At 39.5% G+C, this 17,093-nt stretch overlaps 3 protein-coding genes across 3 annotated transcripts; 2 read left to right on the forward strand and 1 right to left on the reverse strand.

The window, feature by feature from the left end:
- Positions 1-319: 319 nt before the first annotated feature.
- CEL6B (1,4-beta-D-glucan cellobiohydrolase cel6b) lies at positions 320-1,486 on the reverse strand (the record flags this gene model as incomplete). The annotated part of the gene is made up of 1 exon (XM_003835342.2): positions 320-1,486. The coding sequence occupies one exon, from the start codon at positions 1,484-1,486 to the stop codon at positions 320-322; it is 1,167 nt and encodes a 388-aa protein (XP_003835390.2).
- An 11,482-nt stretch (positions 1,487-12,968) lies between these two features.
- Positions 12,969-13,343, forward strand: IAQ61_000228 (uncharacterized protein; the record flags this gene model as incomplete). The annotated part of the gene is made up of 3 exons (XM_003835343.2): positions 12,969-13,052; positions 13,109-13,216; positions 13,269-13,343. 3 exons carry the CDS (start codon positions 12,969-12,971, stop codon positions 13,341-13,343), a joined length of 267 nt encoding a protein of 88 aa, XP_003835391.2.
- Positions 13,344-15,818: 2,475 nt separating this feature from the next.
- IAQ61_000229 (uncharacterized protein) lies at positions 15,819-16,669 on the forward strand (the record flags this gene model as incomplete). Its single annotated transcript, XM_003835347.2, has 2 exons — positions 15,819-16,085; positions 16,205-16,669. 2 exons carry the CDS (start codon positions 15,819-15,821, stop codon positions 16,667-16,669), a joined length of 732 nt encoding a protein of 243 aa, XP_003835395.2.
- Positions 16,670-17,093: the final 424 nt, after the last annotated feature.

Below are 17,093 nucleotides of genomic sequence, written 5' to 3' on the forward strand. Positions count from 1 at the left end.
GCGAGAACTGACCTAGCCACTAGGTACCTAATCACCACTGCCATCTCAACTCCAACGTAGTTATTCTACTCAATAATGTCTTGTATATAATCCTTCACTAAACATCAATCATCCTGTCCGCTTGATCTCAACTTCCTTGATCATTGACGTCACCGATGTCCTGGGTCCACCGCTAAACAGAATCGTGATAGAAGGGTCGGTATCGTTGGGCCTTTGGGGGCAGGAAGAAGACATCAAATGATAATCAACAGATAGAATGGAATTCATCTACAATATACACAAGAATCAGCACACTACCCTATCATACAATACTCCCGGCTCAGGAGGTTCTAGGCTCCTTGTTATACGTAGGCGCAAGCGGTGGATCAGCATTTTTCACCAACATCTGAACATAGTCGTCAAACCATTGACCAGCTGCAGGTGCGCCTTCAAGCCCACATCGTCCATCGCTCTCACCACCAGGCTTAATCCACACAATACTGTCAACATTCGTATTATTCGTCCTGGTCCCAGGAAGCAGTCCAAAGCCAGACGGCTCAACATTGCACCACTCGCCCCACTCCGCCCTCGCCCCAGGAAGCGCAACACGCCCTTGATCGATGATGAAGTTGCTCGGCAGGCCTTCTGCTTCGAGATGCGGTGCCAGAGACGTAGCATAGTGCGACTCGTCCCACGAAGGAGAAAACTCCGTGTAGTTCTCTCTCGCCTTAGCCTGGAAGGAGTTGTAGTTGGAGACGTTGGTAGCGTATCCTCTGATCTTCGCAGCGGGATTAATGGCCTTGGCCATTGCGACTACCTTTGCAAAGATCTTTGCTGTGGGCTTCAAGTTGTCTGCCCAGCCGAGCCAGCCACCGTGCGCGGCGTCAATGTACAAGTGTACATTGGGGAACTGGAGCTTGGCGATTGCATACGCGATGCCCTCCTCGTAGATGGGAGTGGCGTTTGCGCAAAAGGGAATCCCTTGGTTGGTGATGGCGTTGCCCAACGAATCAGGCTCGAGCACAATTGCGAAATCTAAATCTCTCGCTTGGGAAACCTTTTTGGCGTATTCGTCGACAAATTCTTTCTTGTACAGGGCAAGGCCGTTCTTGTCACTGCTGAGCTCACCGGCAGATTCCCCCGCGGAGCAGTCGCGGTCTGGAAGGTTGTACAGGACAAGACCAACCATCATCTTCTTGAAGCCCTTCCTTTGAGCACGAGCTTGCTTGATGGCTGTATCAATCTCCACGAGACCGGCACGCGTAGTGATCCACGTGAAGGTTGAAATCTTTTGGGCCACAGTGCGAGTACGCGCAGCATTGATGGTGTCGTTCTTGGCCTCGAAAGCGGCAATAGTTTGCTCGAGCTTCTTGCCATATGAGTTGACGACATAGCGGTCTTTTCCAGGCCATGGGTTGACGGTTGCGTTGCTCGGAGGTCTTGGAGCAACGGAAGCCGCACCAGCGAGGGCGGCTGTGGCCAAGACAAATTGGGTAAACTGAACCATAGCGAAAGATTGAGTGGAATAATTGACAGGTTACAAAGTGATGCGTCAGAATATAACGATGAGGTACCTAGCAAACATATATACTGTGCCTCGAACTTGGCTGATTGCACAAGATCATGTGCTTTGCCTTTCACAGACACTTGGTATATTTTGCTCCACCGCGGTTGCATCTCACTGTTTGAGGACGCCCATACGGTACAGGCGGGCCGTGTCATACAAGGGACGACTGTCCCGAATATAGAGTTCGACTGGGTCAACATACGTCAACTCCCGGCTTTGCAGTTCTTGGTAGGCCAACCGCATAGTACTGGATACACTGGCCTTCATCTTACCACATGGGCGGCTCGCTTACATCTTGCCGCTGGGGGCGTTTTCTCAGGTATTTGCAATCACACTGGCGCCGTGGATGCTGTTTATTTGCTTTGAACGGCGTTAACTTTTACGGAAAAATACCCTGGAGTAGTGAGTCCCTTGCCCACTGTAGATTAGCCTATGCCACGCCTGCCGGGTAAGTGTGGGGATTTAATCTACCCATCCTCTTTATCCGGATCCTTAATCCGATCGCCATACTCATGAAACGTTGAACATGTGATCTAGATCTGCATATGGTATTGTCGTAGACGTTGTCTATATAGAGTCTGGGCGTTGAGTGGTTGATAATCCGCCGCTAACACAAAGAGTATATTGATGATGAGTATGTTTTGGGACCCTCCATAATTTCGACTTGCGCACATCAACATGCAGGTGCTGTATGGAAGGTTCGAAAGCCTCTTCTAGCGCAATCCTGGCTGGTTGGGTCTACCTTAATGAAGATGAGGCTGATGGTTGTGCATAGTGCCAATTCTTGACCTTGTGGCAGATTCACTTGGTAGTTTCTTTCGCCAAGTACCGATATCTTACTCGTCATTTCGATTGTCGTAGCAAGACAACCTGAGATGGGCCTTGTTCTCGAAGGGAAGATCGCTACCTCGTCGTTTGGGCCAACCAACCATTTGTGGGTTACGACAACGTCTTGCATGAACGTCTATAGGAGCAATCTGGGAAGGCTTGTCAGTGGGAGCTGGTTATATAACTGCCATTATGCAGGAGAGGGAATCCACTTGGTACGACGAACTCGCGGGTGAAATAATGTACATAGTTTGTCGCAGACTGAAAGTATACATCGACTCAGCCTGTGAAGTGGCGTGAGTTATGATGATGAAGGTAGAGATCGCCAAGTTAGTATACACGCTAATGTAGGTACCGGTACTTGAAATTGGACCTAGTTAAGGTACCATGGACGAAGAACGCAAAATTGACGCGCGAAGGTCGCAGCTTGATTAAGGAGCTTAACCAGTGAGCCAACAGTCCTTTCTCCATAGCAACCTTCCGGATGTTGTATCGAAAGCTTCTGCAATATTATAGCATGGCATCTTCTTACTTGTTTGATTTATTCGTCTCGCGTCGGGCATGCTAATAGAAACAATCAGTTTCGAGCTTGATCTTAAGAGTGACTTGATCGCTGGTGAACACATTGAGCGCACTGCCGACGAAGTGATCATCAGCATCTGGCCTGTGTGCATGTTAGACTTCTGCATATAAACAAGGTACCCAAAATCAAAGGACTCGCAGGCAATTTAGCAAGCTTGCTTGACATTAGGCAACACTATTGCATTATGTGGTTATCAATTTGCCAAGCTTCATGTTTTCGGCTTCAAATCTTCGAATCCGCTATGGATGTGCAACTGACCGCTCCTGATAGAGACATAGGACGTGCTTAATCTTTATTCCACAAAGATCTTCAAAGAGCCTTACCTACACGGTATAGATTCACAGGATGGCGCTGTGCTCGGAGGCACATGGAAAGCTGGCAGTCGGTGCGATTCGACTGTAATCAGATGATAAGCTAATCCATGGCGTTTTCAGCCATGGAAATCCACGCCGCTAGTTGTTGGAAGTTTGCCTCGTGACTCGTCCTCCTAGTCGGTGTGAATGATTCATGTACGACACTGTGGAACAGACGGCAAACGCGCTATGTCGAGGCATCGTGAACTGAGGGCAAGACAGCCGAATGATCCTAGTATGGTATGAAAATACGCTACCACTGTCAGTGATGAAGCACAGGCGTATTGTTTGCATGTAGGAATCATCTTCTAGGGAGTAATACAGTTTGTCAAAGTTTGTCAAAGTCTACCTTGTACAATATGACTGCAGCGGAGTTCTCCCCACTTTATCTTCATATATGATCAACTATACTGTGCTGTTAGTTTGTGGAAAGTCTATTTGACCTAGTACATCGCAAGTATCCGACTAAACTATAAATACCTAACCCTAAGTCAAGGCGGGGCCACGGCCAAGCCTCTAGCGTCCAAGAGAAACCGAGAAATAAGATAACAGTCTGGTGCTGCGAACACCAACACCTTGGCAATACAAACTATATCAATTTGGCTACAAAAACTCGTAATATCGCATCAGTAGTATGCTACTACTTTGTTATACGAATTTCTGTTCAAATATCTTCATGTAGGCGGGCTGCTGGGTTAGGTGAGGGCTTGGTGAGGATGAGTGCTTATTTCTCAGTTTTTCTTGGGCGCTAAAGCAAGCGCAGAAGCACCAAGCCCGTACCGTATTAAATTGGCAAAATTAGGCGGACTAGAAGAGCGGGTCATGCTTCTCAACGTCCCTCAACTGGCAGCCTACCTACCTAGGCTTCTCAGAAGGTATGCAGCTTACCCATAACTCGTTAGTGTCCCCCTTTTGAAGCAAAATGCATGCACATTTTAAGTATTTATGTATGTGTAACAAGGCTAGGCTAAAATTGTAACAACCCTATCGTAAAGACACCTTGTGGTGTTTTAATTAGGTGCACCCCTAGCTAGGTTTAGTATCTTAGCGCCTAAGCTGCGTAAAACCTGCGCTTCGCGTAGGGCTTAGGTAAGATAAGTATTATTCTTATATTAATACTATACTAATAGCTATCTCTATACTATTCTATCTAGTATAAAGTAAATACTATTACCTATAACTAGAACCTTATATAATAATACTTCTTATTTAATAGTCTAGAGATAGCTCTATCTATATATATAAATAGCTAAGGGGTACTACTAGTAAAAATATAACCACCCCCTATTAAGCTATAACTAAGGGAAGAACTAGTAAGTAGTTCCCCCCTAAGTAATAAGTAGTAAACCCCTATACTAGATATAGACTTAACGCTTAATAAGCGTATCTAAGCTACCTAAAGAAGATATAATAAACTCTAGAAACTATAATACCTATATAAACTAGAAGCTAAGATCTTATACCTTAAAAGCCTAGAAAGGGATACTACCCTAGACTTAATAAGGAGTATAATAAAGGATATCCCTAAGATACTTAAAAATACGTATAAGTAGGGCATATCTAGGGCACTAACGCCCCTACCTTTAAAGCGTATACTAAAACTAAAGAATTTATTAGAATATAAGGGAAAAAACCTTAAGGAATATTATAAATTCTTTTACTCTTATAAGGGAGCCTTTTTACTATTACTATAGACTTTCTACTATAATAAGGATAAGGTTCTTTAGGCTATATAGTACTTAGTAGGAGACCCCTAAGAACTATAGTACACGTACTTTAAGCGTATATTTAGAGTAACTACTATAATACTAACCTAGTTATATTTTAAGGTATATATACTTAACTTACTTTCTAACCTTATTAATTATATACTTAAAGTAGCTATAATACACGCTTAGGTAATATAGTATAGGGACTAAATAGTTTACTCCTTTATAATATACCTTAAAGTCCTAGAGGATTAACTTACTCCCTATACTAAATAATAGAGAGTCTAGTATCTTTTCTTAAAGCTAAGGCTAGAGATATAATAAGTAATTACTAACTACTACTAAGTACTAGTAATAAGAGAGGATTTAATAGCGTTAGGCTCTATACTTAAGCAAAACCTATACTAACCCTCTCTAACGCGTAATTATAATATACGTCCTAAGGGGAATACTAGATATAGGGACTAGAAGCTAGAGGAGAAGCTACCTCCTCCTATAAATAAGCTACCTTAAGATAAGAATAGTATTACCTATTTTAAATATTAAAAGAAAGGCTACTATACTAATAAGTATAAAAGTAGTAACCTAAATTAGATCCCTATATGTATTAATAAGATAGGAAAAGCTTAAGCCTTACTAATAACCTAGGGATAGTAAGGCGTATTCTAATATATATCTTACTAGGTATAAAGTATATATATAGCATAGCTAGGGAGATAACCCTAGAGAGATAACTATAGGTTATTTTAGACCCTTAGGTAGATATTAGCCTAATTAGTTAAAAGACTACTATTAAAATAAGCTTACTACCTATTAAAGGAGCAGAGCTTCCTTAGTTAGGCTAGATTAGGAGATAGTAATAGAGCACTTATATAGTATATATACTCTAGGTATACTTAGCTAATAATATAGGTATTAAGCGCTATATATAGATAACTATATATAGTATTAATAAAGAGGGCTCTTTACTACTACTTAGTAATCTATTCCTTTAGTAAGGATATATTTACCTTAACTATAGCTCTTAAGCCTAGAGATAGGGATATAAAGTAGCTAGTATTTAGCTTATTACTACTAAAGAGTTAGAAGAAGATATATAATAATTAGGTCTTAACCTACTACTTCTTAGTATCCTATAGACTACTAGTATAGACTTAGAATATAATACCTATATCTACTAAGTATATATAGCGTAAGAGCCGCGTATACTAGATACTTTAAAGGACTACTCTAATATCTTTAGTAAGGAGGTAGCTACTACCCCTCTAAATTTTAAGTCCTTAGACTATACTATTCCTCTTCTAGAAGGTAAGGAGCCTCTATATAGTCTACTCTATAACCTCTCCTTATATAAGCTAAAGCTACTTAGAGAGTACTTAGAATAAGCGCTATGTAATAGCTAGATTTGCTATAGCACTAGCCCTATAAGGGCCCCTATCCTATTTATTTCTAAGAAAGATAGAATACTTTACCTTTATATAGATTACTATAGTTTAAATATAATTACTATTAAAGATTATTACCTACTTCTACTAATTAAAGAGATACTAGACTACCTATTAGGCGTATACTACTATATAACCCTAGACCTCTAGAATACCTACTATAGGATATAGATTAAGGTAGGAGATAAATAGAAAATAGCTTTCTATATACGCTATAGTTATTTTAAATATCTAGTAATACTATTTAAGCTAACTAATACCCCTACTAGCTTCTAGGCCTATATTAATAGAGCCTTAATTAAATACTTAGATTATATATATATTATATACCTAGATAATATCCTTATCTATACTAGTAGTAATAAAGTTACGCTCTACTAGCGTGCTATGCGCGCTATGCTTTAATTACTATATAAGGTAGAGTTATTTATTAACCTACTAAAGTACACCTTTATATCTAATAAGGTCTACTTTCTAGGCTTTATTATTAGCACGCGTAGTATATACGCTAATCCTACTTAGGTAAAGACTATTACTTAATAGCTATAGCTAACTAATATTAAGGAACTATAATCTTTTCTAGGTTTTACTAACTTCTACTAATACTTTATTATAGGCTATACTATATAAACTGCCCCCCTTACTAATTTACTTAAAAAGGATAATAGCTTTACTTAGATACCTACTATAGATAAGTCTTTTAAGATACTTAAAAATTACTTTTTAAGCGTGCCTATCTTATACTACTTTAATACTAAGCGCCCTATTTAAGTAGAAATAGATACTTCTACCTTTGCTATTATAGGTATCCTTTTATAACTTTTTAAAGATAATAAATAGTACCTAGTTACCTTTATCTTAAGGAAATTACAAGCTACTAAGCTAAATTATAAAGTCTATAACTTAGAGCTACTAGCTATTATTTATAGCTTTAAGTAGTAGTAATACTACCTAAAAGGTACCTAGCACACTATATAAGTACTAAGTAACTATAATAACCTATATAGAATACGTGCTATATAGAAGCTAAACCTATAATAAGCTTATTAGGTAATATATCTAGGAGCTTTTAACTTTAAGGTAAAGTATAGATTAGGGAAAACTAACCCTATAGATAGCCCCTTAAGAAGGGTAGATTATATATAAGAGAACCTATTACTAACCTAATTATTACCTACTTTATAGAGTAAACTACTTATAAGGGATAGACTTAGTAGAGTAAGTAGATCTATAGATAAGTAGAGCTTATTAGGCGCGTATAAGACGCACGTTACTATAGTTTATAGAACTAGAAAGGTCCCTACTACTAGCGCTATAGTGTGCACGCTATACGTGCTACACTTACTAGCTAGGGTATTAGCTAGTAGTAAACCTATAATAGTAGAGTACTAATTACTTATTAAGATCTTATACTAGTTATAGTAGGGGGACGCCTTTATATAGTAATAGGTTATAAGCTTAATACCTAAGGATAGCACTTAAAACTATAGAAAAGTGTATATTTAGTGCTTAAATAAGAAGGAAGTCCTAAGATATAATAGTAGAATATATATTCTAGAGGAACTAGCTATTAGGTAAGAGATTTTATTCTAGAACTATAACTTATATATAGTAGGCTACTTTAGTATATATAGGATACTTAAGCTAATTAAAAGGATATACTACTAGCCTACTCTATATTAAGATATTTAGGATTATATAAGAATATATACTATTTACTAGAGGAGCAAGGCTTTAAAGTATAGCTAATATAGAAAGCTATTACTACTACTAGTCCCTAGAGAAATCTTTAAGGAGGTTACACTAGACTTTATTACTAGCCTACTACTAGTAAAGGACTCTATAGGTTATATATTTAATATAATCCTTATAATAATATATTACTTCTTAAAGATAGTACTCTATATACCTACTTTAAAAATATAGAATATAAAATAGTTTATAGAGGCTTACTTTATATATATTATTTTAAAGTTTAGGATCTAAAAAGGTATTATATTAGATAGAGAAGTAATTTTTACTTCTTTATTCTAGATAGAAATCTACTACTAACTATAGGTAAAGCGTAGGCTAAGCACTACCTTCTATCTATAGATAGATAAGTAAATAGAACACTAGAACTAGACCCTAGAATAATACTTAAGAATATTTATATTAAGTTCTTAAGAAGACTAGGTAACACTCCTTACTATAGTATAGTTTACTTATAATAATTTAGTATATAAGTTAATAAAAGTTACCCTATTCTAGGTAGTATATAGGAAGCATCCCTTACTTACTAAGCTACCTAAGGTTAGTAGGCTAGAGGGGGAGATACTAGACGTAATTAAAAGAGTAAAGTATATATATAGTATAAAAGTAATAATAAAAGAATAGCTAGAGAAAGTATATAAATATTAGAGCTAATACTATAATAAGAAATATAAGAAAGAAACCTTCTACTTAGGAGATCTAGTACTACTTAGTACTAAGTATATTAACTTAGCTAAATAACCTAGTAGGAAGCTATCTAGTAAGTTTATTAGCCTATTTTAGATATAAGGCGTAGTTAGAATATAGGTATACTACCTACTCCTTCTACCCTCCTATTATATTTATAATATATTCTACATTTCCCTACTAGAATATTAGAATCCTAGAATAGGAGAAGAGGATAATACCCTCCTACTAGACGTAACACCTAAAGGAGAAGAAGTTTAGGAGGTAGAGAAGATCCTAGGGAAGTAGAAAAGGAAAGGTTAACTATAATACCTACTCTGCTAGAAAGGCTATAATAAATCCTAGGATACCTAGACTCTACCCTTAGACTTTAAGAATATAGATAATATAATTTAATAATATAAACTTAGTAAAGCTCCCTATATAAGGAAAGTAAGAAAGGATTATAAGTAATATATAGAAAATATAGTAAAGAAGTATATCTTTTTATATAGCCTCTAGCCTAAATATAGCCTTAGGCCTATAGGTATCTATAAATATAAAAATACTTAATATAATTTATAGGAATTACGCCCTACGCGTAATATACCTACTCCTCCTAAGCGCCCTTGCCCTTAACTGCGCCCTCCTTGCCTTTAGTATCCTCCTTATCTCTACTACTATTACTAGCTTTAATACTAGCACCCTCCTTATTATTATTATTACTAGAGGAGCTATTAGTATTATTACTACTATTAGGAGCCTAAAACTAGTTAGTATATACCCTATATACACTTAATAAGCGCACTTATAAGTCTAGCTATATAGCCTATAATCTACTTAAGCGTAGCTATAATATAACGCTGCTCTATAAGGATTAAGCTAAGGAATTAGGGTAAAGTAGTAGGGACCTAGGTAGCTATACCTAAAGGTGTGCTAGTATAGGTAGTAATATAGTAGTAGCTTAATAGCTCTAAGTTAAACTAGCACTAGTAGCGTATAAGCTTAACGCCTATAGTAATTATATTAGTATCTATCCTTAGAGTAGTAGTATTTATAACTATAGTATTATAGTTAGCGTAGAGGATATATAAATAATTTAATTAGCTATTTATTACCTAGGGCACCTATAGAAATTAGCTATAGTATACCTAAAGTAAACTCTTAGTACTAACCTTAGTATACCTACTATAGTTACTAGTAGTATAGTGCTTATAGTAATAATACTTAGGTATATTATAATCTTTTTTCTACTTAGTAATATTTTAAGCGTAGCGCAGGTAGGTTATAGCTAGGGCTACCTAATCTACACGCTTAGCTAGCGCGTTAAATATATAGGGCTAGGTACTATAAAGGTATAACTTTTTAATATATTTAGGGTTTAGATAGTAAACTATATTAATAGGTATAGGATATATAGTTAAGGTGTGTTATAAGTACTTAAAGATTAAGGTATATAGTAGTAAAGTATTTAGTTATTTATAATATATAAAGCTTAGGCCTTAACTAAGTAATAAGTAAATAGTTAACTTTCTATACTATAGTATAATAATACACGCGTACTATACACCTATAATATATATAACACGTAGAAGGAATGCTTATATAGCGTATCTATAGGTTAAACTATAGATACTCTTTTCCTTTCCTATAGGGTAAGGTTTTTATTAAGGCTATAAGTTACTACTAGGGACTATAGCTAGAGGGGGAGATTCTATAACAACCCTATTATAAAGATACCTTATAGTGTTTTAATTAGGTGCATCCCTAGCTAGGTTTAGTGTCTTAGCGCCTAAGCTATATAAAACCTGCGCTTTATATAGGGCTTAGGTAAGACAAGTATTATTCTTATATTAATACTATACTAATAGCTATCTCTACACTATTCTATCTAGTGTAAAGCAAATACTATTGCCTATAACTAGAACCTTACAAAAATAGCTAGCGCTTACTAGATGCCTAGGCTAGACTTAAACAAGGTTCATAGGTTAGCGCTAGGGTCTAGCACTATTATCTTAGGCTAAGCTTAGCTAAGATATATATATTATACTATGCGAGGATTACTTAGCTTAAGTATTCTCGTGCGTACCTTTTGGACCATAGCCAAGTGGTACAGGCAGGGGAGATAACGTAGTATTTATTTTACAGGTAGGGCGCCTACCTTGTTACAGTATGTATAAGAGCATCTGTATTAACGCTAGTTTATATGTTAGTTATAGCTATTCTTGCAACTAACACGAGTGTTTGTAAGTAATTATTACGCTTAATTTTGATAATAGTGTTTAGTTTAAGGCAGGCGGTAAGAGAAAACCTACTATGTACAGAGGTGGCTTTCAAAAGTTCTTGCTAGCGTATTTGTTAGCAGCTAATCTATTAGTCTAACTTTCTTAGCCTATATACACTTAATTTTAAAGCTATAGATAGTAGTAGTAATAGTCTATCTACTTAATCTTTTAGTATTTTTACTCTACTATAGCTCCTAATACTAATCCTTATACCTATACACTTATTATAACTCTAAAGTTACCTTTTAGTAGTAAATCTACTACCTAAATTAGTGCTATTATAGGTATTTTACTACGCACTATTAGGAAGGGCGCTCTTAAGAGTAGAGTAGAGGGTATAAAAGTATAGTTAAAGGCTTAGGATAAGCTACCTTAATACTAAATCTAGGCTTAGATAGAGCGTATATAGTATTATATTTAGTAGATTATTAGACTAGAAGGTAGTAATAAGTATAAGGAGGGGCGGCGCGATAGAGTAGTCTAAGCTTTAGTGGTATCACGGCAGTAATATAGACACCCCTGTTAGCAAGAACTTTTAAAAGCCACCTCCGTACGTTGTTCCCTTTCAACATCTCGACCGAGCTCTGCTATGTTTGTCTCACAAATTTGTATCCTCGAACGTCATTGGGTCTGCGGCTGTAATGCGGATGTTCCAAGAGCCGGATTTCAACATGACGCGCAATCGTCCCGTACGGTACCGGTAGACCGTCGGGCTAACGTGCCTGCCTATTCTCCTTTCACACGCACTAAATTCCATTGGACCAATACCATACAGCCATCTGCCTCTGTTCCATAAACGAAAATGAAACGGCTGTAATACGGACGTCAGCAAAAATGCAACCAATAAGCCGAGGTCTTATAGGTGCGCTATGGAGTGCTCGTGGATCCAATGTATTCAAGCTTTCGTAAACGAGGCGAGTTTTAGAGTACAGTAAGGTCTCTCTTTACATAATGAGTGATATCATAAATGTCACAAAGACAGTAATATAATGAAATGAACACTTTTGAAACTGAGCGTACAGGACTGAATTCGAAGTAGTCCCACTGGCTCGTGCTTTTTACCACCTGGAGGATAGGTGGCAAACTAAGCTATATTAGGATTTAATACTTTGTATGCCCACCCTGAGCGTTAATTACAGCTTGGCATCGAGCCTTTATACTATTTACTAGGGATTGAAGGTGTTCAGGTGTAACAGTATCCTAGGCTCTTTTCACTGCCTCCTCAAGCTCCTTTTAGGGTAATTTTCTGCCTATATAGACCCTATTAATCCAATCCTTCATCCAACACTATACTGTCTTGATTGGGTTTAAATCAGGGCTATATGCAGGCCAAATACTAGGGTATATACCTATTAGCATATTTGAGTCAATAAGTGAGTTGATAGGTAGGTAGATAGGTAGGTGGATAGGTGGGTGGGTGGATGGGATATTGGTAGATCAGATTATCAGGAGATAGAGGCATTTAGGAGCTCAGGGGTGCGTAATTTACCATATAAATTAAGTAGTATTGGCATGTAATCTATCCTATTAGGGTGTTTCTGATCTCCGCGTGCACTGCCTCAAACCCCCTGCCTGCGCACGAGCCAGTGGGACTACTTCGACTTCAGTGTACCTAGTTTAGGGGTTTGGGTCCTTCTGATTTCTCTTCCCAGTCCGGGTTAGATGGTGCCTAAGGTGCTCCCGTGCTCCCCCGGACATATAACCAGGAGCTTGCTTCCTGTGCAGATGGAACTAAGCTCCAACATTTCCTCGATCACTTCCCAACACTATCTTCCTTCTTACACAGTTCCACCATTTCAACATGGCCAATATGAAATCACTTGCAAGCTTGATTCTTCTTTACATGTCTAGCGCTTGCATTGCTCGGAATGATGGTGTTCCTGGGGTGCGTTCTGTACCTAGCGTACAGTTATAACTATATAGATGACTAACAAGATCTAGACCTGCACCCCCCCCTCAAACCCAGTGGACCCACTGACAGGCAATACTGGTATCTGTAGTTCTATAGCCCCAGTACAAGGAAGCTATATTGCCACACTATGCAACCATGTTAGTATGCAAAAGCTATACACTAGAAGCTAATGCTAATATGGTGAAACAGGATTTTGCATGCAGCGGACAAGGCAATCATTGTACTGTGGTCCTTATGAACCAAACGGCTACACACTGCAGCTAAAATAGCATGTCCTAGCTCTTGGCTGTTCTTCAGTGGTGAGCTTATGGGAACTGCGGCCTCTAAATGGGAGCTTGTGTCTCGTCTAAAATGTATCATACCTACTTAGCTTGGGCATCTCTACCAAATTCATATGCTGCTATACCTCACCCAGTTCCACTATCTTGCCTCGATCCACATGAAATGGCTGCGTGCTCTATGGTCCTCAGATTGTGTAGTGCTTGCATTAATCAGGACGAAGATAAGGAGATTATACCCGGAGTTTGTTCCATAATTTCTAAATTATAGGCGAAGAATTATAAACAAAGTCTAAGAACGCGACCTAGAATGCGAAATTCGGGTTTAACTTGCGTATGTGAACATGTGAACCTAGGCAAGAATTGCGTATTCTGTCAACGCGACCAGGTTACGCTAGTACGCAAAAGCCACATGTACCAAGCTACGGCGATGCTAATGGAAACAAGCATGCCGGTGTAACAACGAAGACAGGGGTTATTTTGTGTATTTTACGAGAGTGTTACCCTGTAGTTGAAATATTCGGTTCTGCTGTTCACTTTCAGTCCGCTCAAAGCCTTGACTCAGATGCTCGGCAAATTCGACTCTTATTTGACATATGCTGAAAGGTACAGGCGCTTCGCATACCGTACGGTAAGTAAGAGCCTGCGTCCTGCATCAATCTAGCTAACTTCATCATCCGCTCTACTAGACCTTAACAATACCTCCTTACACGGTTCCACGATCACAACTCAACTAATATGAGAGTACTTGCGAGCTTTATCCTCCTTAACATGTTCAGTCCTTGCATTGCTAGAGATAAAGGCCTTCTCGGGGTTTGTTCTATACCTTCTAGCCTACAATTATAATATGTACGTAACGAACGCAGTCTAGAAATGTCAGAAGCCAACCCCGTACAATCTTGCAGATGACTGTGTAGTCAATAAGGTAGAGAATCCAGGTGATGGGGGGAGTGAAAAGTTCTACATGAAACCCGGTTAGTACGCAATATCTACACAATGCTAATGCTAATTAAAGCATACCCGTGCAGGAGAAAAGGCACGCCATGGAATATGTGGTATTGGCAGTATAAAATTACACGTTACGTCGTAGCAAAGAGGAGAACCGCTACCTATAAACGAGCTGCTAGCGTAAAAGGGTGGCACTGATTATCTGGTGGTGCTGATTTGTTCCAGGCGAGAAATATCAACGCTAGCAGTCCGCTCATGAGGATTCTCATAGCATATCCTGGCCTTTGGCTTTATCTTACCTGATCATATCTTCGGGGTACTTAATGGTACACAGAAGTAAGAGGTTGTGAGTTGCATTAATCTTGCCCAAATTAGCATTAGTGGTTCTATCAAATTCCTACATTGACTCCTCCCATGGTTCTACTACTATCTTGACTTGACTATCCTGAAACTAGCCATGCGCTTTATCATCTGCCTGTCTGGCGCTTGTACTGCTTAGACTCGACGCACATGAAAGCACCCAGAACTGACTCGTCAAGACCAAGACTGATGTCCTTGCGAACAACGATACAATCCTTCCTGGGAAAATCTCCGTATCGGCTATCTGAAACTGACGTCAAGGTGCAGCGCGTACCAGATCTGCCCCCAATAGCCATACGAGAAAGCTTTATGGGTTCTTTCTGGGCACCATGCCACCCAAAGTCGCCCATAAATATATAGCGGCTGGACTCAGGATCGAGACTTAGGACCAGGTGACTCTTCTTTTCCAGCACGGTATGCTACTTGTAGATCGTATACTGAGGGCACCAGATCCTTCGTCAATATACTTCAGAGGATTCTACTTTTCTGGACAGGAGCCGGAAAGAGTTCTCATAATTACCCCTACATGTCTGTTGCACTGCTGGGATCCCGAGAGAGAACACATCAGCCACTATACAAGTAGCTCTGGGCTACGAGTTTTCGTTGGCCTGGCCTATCAGATCGGTCTTCATCGAGAACCACTGTAACAGGCTGATGCTGGATTATGAAGAAGTATATGGTGGTCGCTGCTGGGGAGAAATTGTCTCGTCAATACAGCCCCCGGTAGCTAGGTAGGTACCGGTAGACCTCATGCGATCGATCTTGAACTATTTGTTCACTTCTGTGCTAGAGTTTTAGTCTTGGGGTGCAAATTCGCAGTCTATTCCGATCTATTCCATCTGTAAGCATTTCACTGGTTAGCAATCGATCTTGCCAGTCGACCAGTTCAAGCATTTGGTCGGTACCGGTACTTGTGCGCTATTCACAACTTCCCCGCATCCCCGCGTCTCCGCAAGCACCTGCCGAGGCTCCACCCTCCGTCGAGTTATCGAGTTCAATGAGCAAACCCAACATTCGGAGCATGGCATACATATGCAAAAGATCCGGAAAGCTCTTCACAGAAATTTTCAACTAGAGTTATATTTCTCGTACCCCAGTCTACCGGATACATCAGACCATTACTTCCAAAGATTAGGTATTTTCACTGCCCATGATGACGCTAGGCGATCACTGGAATCTGCGCATCGATCGTTACGACCGCATCTTTGTAATCACAATGCAAAAAGATCCAGGGAATCGTTTGAACGTAAGATTTTCCCAGGAAATCATACGCGCCTTGCGGGACATAGAGCACGAGCTAGGCCCAAATTCTGAAGGGTGTGTCGTCACAAAGGGCAGTGATGAGAAATATTGGTGTACAGGGCTGGAGCTTGATGAAGCAGACACAAATCCTTTTGCTAATAGCGACGGCTTCTTTCCGGTAAGGTAATTTTCCATTATATCCCCGTTGTGGTTTAGTTGGAAAGGAAAGACGAACCATGGCCAGTGATCATCTCAATCGTGCTCTTTCTCTGGAGTGGACACGTTAACGCTACACAGCTCTTAGCAACGCTACTTGACTATCCTTTCCCTACGATTGCGCTCCTAACGGGCCACACATTTGGCGGTGCATGCCCTTTTGCCCTTGCGCATGATTATCGCATCATGAATTCCTCACGAGGATTCTTCTCAATGCCTCCCGTTGACCTGGGTCTTCACTTTTCAGGTATTGGCTTTCTACCACGGCTCAAACTTCGACCACAAATTGCGCGAAAGATGTTACTAGAAGCACATCGCTGGACTGGTAAAGAAGCCTATGAGGATGGGATCGTAGATGATGTAGCCGCCCCAAAAGACATGCTAGAGGTAGCGATGACAAAGGCGAGGCATATTCAGGGCAAATCCAAGATGGGTGTCTATAGTCTTCTGCGGAATGAGCTGTGGGGTGAGGCAGCGGAAAAGATTCGAGGCATTTGCTATGTACACGGACGCATGGTTACTGCACCAGCGAAGGCGAAAATCTAGTTGCGCATCTCTCATGAGTTTCTCCGTGACTTTGAAAACTCTATCTTCATCAGCAAATTCCCAACGGCTGTCGGACCGAAGAAGATTGATCCAATGTACACATCAGTTGAATATATGAGGCTCCGGAGTGCTGATTTCCATTCATTTAATCATTGCAGATCTTTCGAGGCTAAATTCACCACTTCATTTGTCATACTCTACCAACATCTCCTTCGACGAATACAAGCATTAACTTTGGTAAGAAAACCACACTTCTTATCCTGAGTCTCGCCTGGCTTAATTCCACGCAGAGACCTCCAAGGATCAAAATGATATTGGATTCCTGGTTGTGGCGAATGAAGCTCGAGGTTAAAGGACCCATTATCCAGGCTATTGTTGCGATTCAATACCAGGCAGCATTATGTGGCCCTGAAACCTTAAAACC

Source organism: Plenodomus lingam (assembly GCF_022343315.1).
Source record: "Plenodomus lingam strain CAN1 chromosome Unknown contig_1, whole genome shotgun sequence".
NCBI classification, from domain to species: Eukaryota; Fungi; Ascomycota; class Dothideomycetes; order Pleosporales; family Leptosphaeriaceae; genus Plenodomus; species Plenodomus lingam.